The 11,713-nt window shown below is 42.6% G+C and overlaps 1 protein-coding gene across 2 annotated transcripts in view; it reads right to left on the bottom strand.

Annotated features, from left to right (window-relative positions):
- Positions 1-293: 293 nt before the first annotated feature.
- The window catches only part of LOC129777133 (uncharacterized), a 133,228-nt gene continuing 121,808 nt past the window's right edge, over positions 294-11,713 (bottom strand). For both annotated transcript variants that reach the window (XM_055783212.1, XM_055783213.1), the window contains 4 exons: positions 1,685-2,112; positions 1,370-1,630; positions 1,132-1,311; positions 294-1,066 (listed from right to left, as the gene is read on the bottom strand). In XM_055783212.1, coding sequence (XP_055639187.1) covers positions 531-1,066; positions 1,132-1,311; positions 1,370-1,630; positions 1,685-2,112 — 1,405 coding nt within the window. In that variant the 3' untranslated portion in view covers positions 294-530. The remainder of the gene's footprint in view (positions 1,067-1,131; positions 1,312-1,369; positions 1,631-1,684; positions 2,113-11,713) is intronic.

Below are 11,713 nucleotides of genomic sequence, written 5' to 3'. Positions count from 1 at the left end.
GAATGGAAAAAATATTGATATTGCTGTAACTTCAGTAAGCAAGATGACCGTTGCAAGAAAGATGAACTATCAGAGGTTTTGGGTGAGATATTTGAATGACGGAACTCGATTTCACACTGGATTCGCTTTATGGTTTTATGAAGCTGAGCGTGTACAATTTTGAACATCCGAGGTAGTTCTAACGGATCAAACGGTTTGGCTTTTGAGATTTTCCACTAAAAATAACTTCAATCATGAAATAAATACAGTTTATTTTATCTAAAATTCAGATAATTGAAAAGCTATACAGACGTCGATAAAATAAGGAAAATAAACTATAGCAATCATTTCAAATAGTTAGTATACATCATAAGTTTTTTTTACAACACAAATACAAAACAATCCACATATTTAAATAATGATATTAACAATTTTCTGTTCAGAGTTTTTGGCAAAACTGTATTAAAGGTTTGCTTTTCAAAATAAAGAATTGGCTACGATTCGTTCACGCCAGGACAGCGTGTCTAGTTCAAGTTCTGCAAATTAAGACGCTAACAAAATCCGGGATTCGTATGTTCAATAACACATCGTTTGCAGTACTTTTTCACAGCACGGTAGCCTTCGACTGAAATTTGGCAATCTTGAATGTTGAGCTGTTGTAATCCTCGACAGTAATACGCAATGCACTGAATCCCTCGATCCGTTATCATATCACAATTTCGCAGACTAAGTTTCTTCAGATTGGGACAACTTTCGGCTAGCGCTCGCAGTCCGGCGTCACTAACGTCGCACTTGCCAATGTCGAGGGCACGCAACCGAGGACAAGAACGGGCGAGAATATTGATCGAATCATCACTAACGGCCTCGCATCCCCGGGCATTCAAATACCGCATCTTGTAGCACCGTCTAGCGATAACCTTCAGACCAGCGTCCGATACTTGGTCACATTTGGCTACCGACAAATACCGCAATGTAGCACCCAGCTTGGCCAACTCATACAGCCCAAAGTCCGTTATGTTGGTACAATCTGAAACGCTTAGTTCTCGTAAAGCTATGCAGAAGTTTGGGATGAATTTGAGGCCTGCATCTAAAATGAAAGAAATGGGTTGATGAACACAGAAAATACAATTATTTTGACTTGTGAATACGTACCAGTGATTTGAATACACCGTCTCAAATAAAGATACACTAAGAGTGGACAGTTTCTAGCTATGATTTTTAGTCCCGAATCCGAGATTGAAGCACAATCTGTGAGATCCAGGTACTGTAGAAGAAGACGACGGGGTGGTTCCAGTCCCGGGTTCACGTTGATGCAAGTAATTTGAGCACAACCTAGAAAGTTATATTAACTTGTTCATCAATACTTATAAGTTTAATTTATCTATTTTACCCGTGATATCGAGGTGCTGCAAATTGGTGCACTTTGTAACCAAATCAAACAAGGCTTGATTTGTGACGGTCACACTATTCTGAATCTGCAGATGCGTTATCTCAGGGCAGCGCCTCGTCAGCAATTGGATACCTTTATCCGTTAACCTACAACCATCGCTTAACAGTACTCTCTCTATGCCAGGGCATGCACCGTTCCTGGTTTGACCACATAATCGCCTTAAGATTGTTTTGATGGCTCTGTCCCCACTGTTGCTCTCCCCTGAAATAGCCAATGATTACGCTGAACCTCCAGAACTTGAAGATGTCATATTACCTTTAATTTTAATGATTCTCCAAAGCGTTGGGCTCCAAATAACGACTTCGAATCGTTTGCAAACACGCGCAATATTGCACAGTTCGTGGCTGTCTAGCCATTCGAAAATTTTCACCATCATCTCGTCGGACAAACGATCGAAAAGGGGACCGGAGCGGAGCAGGATATTCTTGCTTCCGTTGATGAAATCATTCCCCACATGGCCACTGTTGTGTTGACTACTGCTACCGAGATTGTTCGATCCGTTCACGGTAGCAACGCTATTGCTTGGGGCTTGGGTTGTGTTCCACGAAGTTGGAATGGACGATTGCTGTTGGCCGGATGGAGACGGTGAAACCAGCGTATGATAGCCTTGATCCAAGCTAGGCGAGAAGCGACCATACCGCGTGAGACCATCATTGAAATGATGGGATTTGTTTAGGTTAATCCTGGAATGAGATCGAATAGGATGTTAGCTCTCAGAAATTCATTATTCTATTCATTCACACCATATTCAATTCAATGTTGTTTTCGTATAATAATATGAGGAAAAATACAATAAAACCTTCGAATGATGCTAAATAGTATAGGGATGTTTAGTGAGATGAAAAGTAAAATTCGAATTGCAGTTTTATGCGACTAAGCGCTCCAGAAATGTGTTTGCTAAGGTAATAAATCGGTTCTAAAACATTGGGATGTTTCGCAGAAACCAATCATCGATTTTCATTTCCAGTTCTGCATGTTTGGAGTTGTATTTGGTTAGATAGAAAGTTTTTACAGAATCCATTACACTTAACTTTACATTGAATTTCAGACAGATTAAAACAATTTTGTTCTCTTCATTTCCTTGAAGAATTTCTCAGGGCTTGCTCGACTTTCTGTTGTTGAGGATTCTGCGCCGTGAGAAGATTGTTCCCTTTGATTTTGAAGGGGAAGGCACAAGGATCTTCGTGGTTGGTCTATTGTTGATTTCTCAAATTCGGCATCTTTCCAGTAACAGAATAATGCTTTTCGTCATATCGTCCTTCAGGACGTTCCGTACACTCCCACTGATCCCGTGCATGTTCCTCGGGTTCTTATTTTTCGAGCAGACGCATCGGAATTGCTTTACCTAGTCGTGGATGTTGCAATGGTCGCAGAGTTGGTGGAAAGGTCTCCTGTTGTAGAAGTGCGAAATTGAGCAGTATTCAGTTCTTGCCATTTTCGAAATCTGGAGGTAGAACATTTTACTTTCCGTAAAAATTGACTTCTCTCTGCAAGTCACCTTTCGGTCCAAACTGTACAAAAGAAGTTGCTGATCCACAATCCACAGCGGCACCTCCTGTGTAAAAAATTATCCAGAAAACCGGTTAACCACTTCGTTACCTTCCGCACAGATCGCCGAGTCGGAGACGGCCAAGAGCGGCTTTGTTGACTGGATAGTAGCTGTCGGTAAGGCTCTTACTGGAATCGGGTTTGTAATTTCTGTTACTTACTACAATGGCTGAAAAGTTCCGGGATTATGAAAACAATCGTTTTTTGGACAAAGTTGTATTCATTCCTCAACATAGTTTTTTTCGAGGGCAATACATATGGTATAGAGAGTTTCCAACATTTCGATTCCCTTTCTGTAGAACGAAACATCTATGTCTTCGGAATAAGCCTCAGTGCCACTTTGCAGACCGTTTATTGAACTCAGGGGTTTGGTAATGGATCCACGTTTCATCCAATGTCACGTAACGTCGATAGAAGTCCACTCGATTACGCTTCACAACGTCAAACCGGCTGTTGAATCATCAACGCACCGCTGTTTTTGGTCGACGGTCAGCAAACGCGGCACCTATCGCGCGGATAGCTTTTTCATGCCCAAAATGCCGTGCAAAATGGATCTCACTTCGCTTTACGATTGTTCAAAACGAGTCGATGCACTTGTTTTACGACTTCTGGATTCGTAACATCTTTTGGCTTTCCAGAGCTTGTAGGCCCATTTTAAATTCACTAAACCTCCGATAAACTGTTGTTCTCGAAGGAGCAGAAGTGGAATAACATTTCGTCAACCACTACATTGATTGTTCAGTAGTTTTTCCCATGATAAACAATGTTTGATCAAAATACGATATTCCTTTTTCTCCATTTTCCATACGAATGTTCAGTGACACTCAAACAACTGTAGTTTGTGAACAAACAAACGAAATGCCATGAAACTTCACACATAAGCTAGTGACAGATGAACCTCTCGAAATGAATCTTGTTCATTTTTAGTGCCACCATCTGTTGAAAAATCCCGGGACTGCCGATGATTTCTTAGAGCCTCCTGATCTAGTGGAAACGGTATATATCTGCTCTCATTGCTATGAAAATCTGTTGCAGGCCTACCGAGCTCGTTCCAGTGTGGATGTCGTTATTGATATCGTTTTCCTCTCGAACAACTAGGAACCTCCGAACATTTGGCACAACCAGTTTTGTTAGGCCAGCGTGGGAAGGTTGGAACATGACACCCGCTACAAGATGGTGTTGTTAAGAAAATTTGCCGTCTTGGACACGAAATGGGGTTATCCCACTTCAGAGCATACAGAGACTGCTGACGTGGGTGGCGGTATACCGGAGACAGTCCATAGTGCCTTGTTGTTAATTGGTGCCAGTGTTTTTGGGAGCATGTCTCCGGCCAAATATGTCAGCTCAAGATCATGGGCGAGGCAGCTGTTTTTGAGATTGTTTAATTAAGTTTAACCGAGTGTTGATTGTTTTGAGTAAGTTTAAACCGAGTGGTGCAGCTCTTCTTAACTTCCTCCAAGTGCCGCTGGAAGCTAAGGTTGTGGTCGACCAATAGGCTTGTTGTAAATTGCTCCAAGGATCTTGAATGGTGGGTTGAACCGCCATTGAGTGTTTGCTCATAGCAAGACTGATTTCCTATAACTCTTCTTCAAGATTTTTGCTGGCGCCTATGAAGTTCGTACCATTATCTGTGTACATCTCTTGCGGTGCTGCTCTGCAAGCGATGAATCGTCGAACTGCCTTCTTACACGAGTCGGTTGTTAAACTTTGCACTACCCCCATGGATATAGCTCATACAGTGAGGCATGTGAAGATGGCTACCCAGCGCTTAACAGCCATTCGACCTATCTTTATTAGATAGGGCCCGAAGTAATCGAAGGTGAAAGGTCGAACAAAAGGTGTAACACGAAACCGAGGTAGTTAGCTCGTATTTGGAACCACAGGGGTGGCTTTGTATACACGGCACCACTGGCAGCGTTTCGCTATGGATCGAATCTGCGTTTTTAGCGCCGGAATGGTAAATTTTTGACGGATTTCTTTAACCACCGTTTCATTATTTGCGTGACAAAACTTCCGATGGCACCAATTTACCAACAAGTTTGTGATAGGATGACCCTTAGGCAAAATTATTGGGAACTTGATATCATGTTCCACGTAATCTGCCATAGCAATTCGACCATCCACGCGCATTAATCCACTTTCCTCCAGTACTGGAGAAATAATTTGAAAGTTACTTGCAGCTATATATCACATTGTTCATTAGGTGTATACAAAATAGCTTGCCTCCATCCGTAAGTCATCGCACATTACAACACCATATGTTCTCCTACCCAAAATATATTGGACAGTGGATCCGATTGTACTTGATTGTACGAGTCCGACGAAGAGAAATAAACCAACGCCCGAAGCAGACGAGTTTGAAAAGGAAAGCAATACAACCACACCAATACGATCCAATGCATAGGATTCCACGAGTGCACACGACCCGTAAGGCCACACTCTCACACTCAGCCGCATCTATAAGGCGCTTGCAGCGTGCATATGTATTAGTGATCTGTTGGGCAGGCAAAAGAGATCGCTGCATAGGATTTATATGGATCGACTAGATTAAGCTTTGTTTAAAAAGGGTGGGTTATATCTATGATATAACCCAAGGTTGACGTGAGACTACCATAGCTTACCAATCATTTGTTTGTATTGATGAAATTTTTGATTGAATGAAACAATTTCCGAATTCAATTGAATAAAATATATTTGCTTCGTGAGTAAAAAGATTGTATAATGCCATGTGAGGTCAATTCATGCATTGTGATAGATTATGTTCTTCGTTGCAAGTAAATTTAATGACAGTCCTTTAACGTTTTGTATGATGACATCTTGGTTTTGAAGTCTGTGTTAGAAAGACACATTTCAATCGGAACAAAAATGCCCCCGATTTGCATGTTTTTACAATTCCGAGTTCCCCAGATACCTTCGTTTATAAGTCTATAATAGGTAAACACATTTCAGCCGGAACAAAAATGCCCCCGACTTGCATGTACTTGCAATCCCAATTCTCCCACGCTCCCTGGATTTGAAGTTTGTGTTAGGGAAACAAATTTGAGTCTGTACAAAAATGCTTCCTGCTTACATGTATTTGCAATGCCAATTTCCCCACGCTCCTTGGATTTGAAGTCTGTGTTAGGGAAACAAATTTCAGTCGGAACAAAAATGTCCCCGACTTGCATGAATTTGCAATGCCAATTTCCCCACGCTCCTTGGATTTAAAGCCTGTGTTAGGAAAGCACATTTCAGTCGGAACAAAAATGTCCCCGACTTGCATGTATTTGCAATGCTAATTTCCCCACGCTTCATGGATTTGAAGTCTGTGTTAGGGAAACACATTTCAGACGGAACGAAATTACCCCGACTTTCATGTATTTGCAAAGCGGATTCCCTCAGGTACATTGATGAGAAGTCCGTGTTAGGGAAACACAGCTCGGTTGGATCAAAAATACCCCCTACTTGCATGTATATTTATTAAGCGGATTTCCGTAGGTACATTGATTTTGAAGTTTGTGTTCGGGAAACCATAAATCGGGCCAATCAAACTAGGCAGTTAGAGCGTTCAGATAACGCTTGACATTCCACAGTTATTCAATGAAAAATAACATTTCATTAATTGCGATAGAACCGTAGAAATATTCCGTATCGATTGATGCAAACATCTTTCCGATTCAGTTAAGAAATGTTCGAGTTATAAGCATTCGGAATCTTTCATTTTTTCCTGCATGTTCTGTGTTCAGGTTTTCATTTTACCCCCCATATACTCCGGTTAGACGTAGTCCCACGTCAATCATTATTTATTATGCGGATATATGTTTCTTTACATAAAAATATTTACTTTTAGCGTCAAAGCCATATAAACGGAGAAAAATAGAAATTTCTGTTACGGTTTTGATCCATATCAATGGAAGCAGATTGATTGTTCGAATATTTTCACAGAAACAGTGCAAACTGCACATTGTGATTAGGTGAAGTGTTTTCCCATTTAGCCTTTGTGCTTTTTCCCCTAGAATGCTGGTCTCGAGACATATAATAAGCTATAATAAACATTCGTGTGCAGATATCCTTGATCGGTGGTTAGTTCTGCCGAAGAAGCAGTTGACTATGTTGAAATTAATGACATATTCAGCCAGAAAGATTAACCAGCTTTCAGATATGATTTTCGGATACCTGAGAAGTTAAATATGTTTATAAGAAAATTGATCGGAAACGGAGAAAATTAATCGATTAGCCAATTCGTGGAATATACAAGGAAGCATTCGAACGCTGAATTTGTCCTCTGCAGAGAAGAACAACAGGCCCGACAGCTGACGAAAGTCCGCTTTGACGTAGGTTTCGTCGTCCATTACCAGGCAATGCGGTTTCGTCTGCATTTCGGTGTACAGCTTCCGGGCTCGCGTCTTCCCCACCTTTCGTCGCGGTTAGGAGCCTTCTGAACCTTGTATGTACGCAGGCCCTCCCGCTGCTTGGTCCGCTGGACGAATGAACTTGACAAATTTAGCTTATTGGCGACATCCCGGACCGAACTTCTCGGATCACGTCTAAACTGCTTAACTACGCGCTTGTGATCTTTTTCACTGACGGAGCATCCATTTTTGCCGTTCTTCACCTTCCGGTCGATGGTTAGGTTCTCGAAGTATCGTTTTAGTACTCTGCTGACCGTGGATTGGACGATTCCCAGCATCTTACCGATGTCCCGATGTGATAACTCCGGATTCTCGAAATGAGTGCACAGGATTAATTCACGACGCTCTTTTTCGTTCGACGACATTTTTTCCAAATTTACGAAAAATTGACAGTGAAGCATGGCCAACGTGATCTATACACTCTTATCTGATTATAAGCGAAAGCTGAAGATATAATTCCTAAAAATTAAATTTCTACAGCGTTTTTTCCGTGATGCAATTTGATGTGACACACCCTTTAGTTTCGCCAAAAAAGCAGATGATTATGTTGAAATTAAGAACATATTCAACCAGAAAGATCAACCAACCCTCAGATATGATTTCCGGGTACCTGAATGCTCTGCTCCGCTCTGTGAAATATGATTATAAGAAAATTGATCGGAAACGAAGAAAATACATCAATTGGCTAATTCATGGAAAATACAAGGAACCATTCGAACGAGCCTCTCGAGCCTCTGTGTCTTGAATCTAGGTCCGAACATTCTGATATTCCTTTTCTGTTATTTTTTCGATTTAAATCTAGTGGAAAAGTCGCTCAATGAACATATGAAATATGAAATATGAATTAGGTGCTAGTAAGTTAAGCGATATGCGTCACCCAAAAGTTCTTGTTCGGAGAATAGTTTGTCTAATTGTTTCACAAACTTCATGTTAGTTCTCTCTACAAGTTAGTTAATCTACAAGAATGTCGATTGATAATGAATCCGCTTCTGCTGCCTAGAAGCTATGAATGTAAACAAATGATGTTTGCCCAACAGATGCTCTGCATGTATGTGTAGCAAGAGCCCTATTGACTGACGCTTTCTCTCTCTCACACTACACCGATAGACTCTCTGCATACGGAATACATTACGCGCTGCTTTCGGATTGGTCATCGAAATCGCACCACACTAACACATAACCACAGTACACGAGAACGACGTGAAAAGAAAGACGCCAAAACTTGGAACTGCAAAACTGAATATTTAAAGTTCAACAAATCTTCCATTATAGCACCATTATCACACTGGAACTAATAATAATTTTTCACAGTAGTCTTTGCGAACAAACCGTCCCCAACACCGGATTGGACTGAAGCATGCTAAAACACGTTAAACGACAAAGAAACAAAAACCAAACGTGGAGCAAAGAAAAACTCAACCGCACCCGACGACTCGAGACTCCTGTCCGGAAATTCGATGATATTTATTTATTTATTTATAATGATACTACATCCCATTGAGAGATTAGATCTTCTTCACAATTTTTCGCCAATAATCCCGATCCATGGCTGCAGTTCTTCAACTCCCGGATGCACCGATTCTTGCCAAGTCCTGCTCCACCTGGTCCAACCACCTCGCTCGCTGGGCTCCTCTCCTTCTTGTTCCTACCGGATTCGATGCGAACACTATCTTTGCAGGGCTGCTGTCCGGCAATCTTGTAACATGCCCTGCCCATCGCACTCGTCCAGCCTTGGCGACTTTCTGAATGCTGGGTTCGCCGTGGAGTTGCGCCAGTTCGTGGTTCATTCTCCTTCTCCATACTCCGCTTTCCTGTACACCACCGTATATTGTTCTGAGCACTCGGCGTTCGAAAACTCCAAGCGCTTGTGAGTCCTCTTCAAGCATCGTCCATGCTTCGTGCCCATAGAGAACAACCGGTCGAATTAGGGATTTGTACATGGTACACTTCATACGGGGTCGGAGTTTGTTGGACCTCGAGGATTTGCGGAGCCCATAGTAGGCTCGACTTCCATTGACAATGCGTCTTCGAATTTCACGGCTGTTGTTGTCAGTTGTTATCAACGAGCCAAGGTAGACAAATTCCTCTACCACCTCGAGCTCGTCGCCGTCGATCACAACACTACTACCAAGAAGAACTCTGTTGCGATCAGTCCCTCTTGCTAGCATGTATTTAGTCTTAGACGCATTGATCCCAAGCCCAATCAGCCCTGCTTCCTCTTCCTCTACCACCTCGAGCTCGTCGCCGTCGATCACAACACTACTACCAAGAAGAACTCTGTTGCGATCAGTCCCTCTTGCTAGCATGTATTTAGTCTTAGACGCATTGATCCCAAGCCCAATCAGCCCTGCTTCGTGTTTCAGTCGGGTATACAAGTCGGCTACCGTCGCATGTGTTCTTCCGATTATGTCCACGTCGTCGGCGAAGCAGATAAACTGACTAGACTTGTTGAAAATCGTGCCCCGCATGTTGAAGCCCACTCTCCACATAACACCTTCCAGCGCCACGTTGAAGAGCAGACAGGAGATTCCATCGCCTTGTCGAAGTCCCCTGTGAGTCTCAAATGATTCCGACAGCTCACCTGAGATCCGCACACTGCATCGCACACCGTTCATCGTTGCCTGAATCAGTCTTGTCAGCTTTCGTGGAAAGCCGTGTTCGTCCATGATCCTCCATAGCTGTCGTCGGTCGATTGTATCATATGCGGCCTTGAAGTCGACGAAGATGTGGTGTGTAGGGACCTGATACTCGCGGCACTTTTGGAGGATCTGCCGCAGTGTAAAAATCTGGTCCGTCGTCGAGCAACCGGGCATGAATCCGGCCTGATAACTTCCCACAAATCTAATTACTATTGGCGATAGGCGGCGGAAGAGGATCTGAGACAAAATTTTGTAGGCACCATTCAAGATTGTGATGGCACGATAGTTCCCACAATCCAACTTGTCGCCTTTTTTATAGATGGGGCAGATTACCCCGTCCTTCCACTCCTCCGGTAGCTGTTCTGTGTCCCAGATCCTGACTATCAACCGGTGCATACACTCTACAAGTTTTCTCGGACCTCCCTTGAAGAGCTCCGCTACGAGGCCATCCTTACCAGCTGCTTTGTGGTTCTTGAGCTGATTAATGGCCTCCTTAACTTCACCCATCGTCGGGGGTGGTACGTCGTCGTTGTTCATTGCACCGGTGTAGTCCTCCTCAACGCCGTCTAGGTCTCCTGTCTGCGCGCTGTTCAGGTGTTCATCGTAGTGCTGCCTCCACCTTTCGATCACCTCGCGTTCGTTCGTCAAGATGCCTCCTTCCTTGTTTCTGCACATTTCGGCCCGCGGCACAAAGCCTTTGTGCGAGGCGTTTAGTTTCTTGAAGAACTTCCGCGATTCTCGAGAACGATAAAGCAGCTCCATCTCCTCACACTCTTTCGCTTCCAGGCGGCGCTTTTTGACGTAGGACTACGTCTTTCATTTCTATACCGGGGTGTAAAACCAAAGTTTCGAGAACGAAAGCGTTACGCTGGAGACCGAGATTTTGAGCGTTAATAGCTCTTAAACAACTGAACGAAATGGTATGATAAACACTTCATTTGAAAGATAAAATGTCTACGCGTCATATACTTGTTACTTTTTCATCCAAAAACTTGTTTCAATAGTCTTAAAATTGCTTTCAAAACAGGCTATTGAAATCAAAAATCGGTATATAACCGAGCGCCGCTCGTAAACACACTCAGTTATGATTGAACAGCGATTGGAGCATGTTGTCGCTGTTGTTGTGAAGCTAATTTCGTTTATCATGAAAGCGCTGATGAACGGTGTCACCAAGAGCCTGTTTGTGCACCTAAGGCCAAAAGGGAATCCATCAGGAGGAGAGTGATGCCACGGTTCCGCTTGAAACATCGGAGCAGCCGCCACACACACACACACATACATACACGCGCGGAATTCTCGTTGCTATCATCGTTGCTGAAAAATAATCTGCCAGTTCCCCTGGGAATTGAAAAATACATTCATGCGAAATAGTTTATTTTAATGTTTTCTATCCATATAACACTGCAACCAAATACATTTGGTTTTGTTATTTTTCAATCAATCGCAATTAACAGGAAAGCTTCTGAATATTTTTTTCCCCATCAGTGGAAATTTTCGTATCCAATTTGCATAACATGAAAAACGGAAAATGTTTCACATCGCGAAAATCAAGTCATTTTCGAGCGATTATTTGTTTTCTACTCATATAATGCTTCGACCAAATACATTTCGTTTTGGATTTTTTCAATCAAGTGCGATCAACGTAAGACCACGTCTTTCGGCAATTTATTAGAGGTGCAATGAATCTTTAGGAATTCCCGCTCTAC

The sequence above is a fragment of the Toxorhynchites rutilus genome, chromosome 3, assembly GCF_029784135.1.
Source record: "Toxorhynchites rutilus septentrionalis strain SRP chromosome 3, ASM2978413v1, whole genome shotgun sequence".
Classification (NCBI taxonomy): domain Eukaryota; kingdom Metazoa; phylum Arthropoda; class Insecta; order Diptera; family Culicidae; genus Toxorhynchites; species Toxorhynchites rutilus.
Note: the sequence above shows the minus strand (reverse complement) of the source record. Positions and strands in the feature narration are given on the sequence as shown.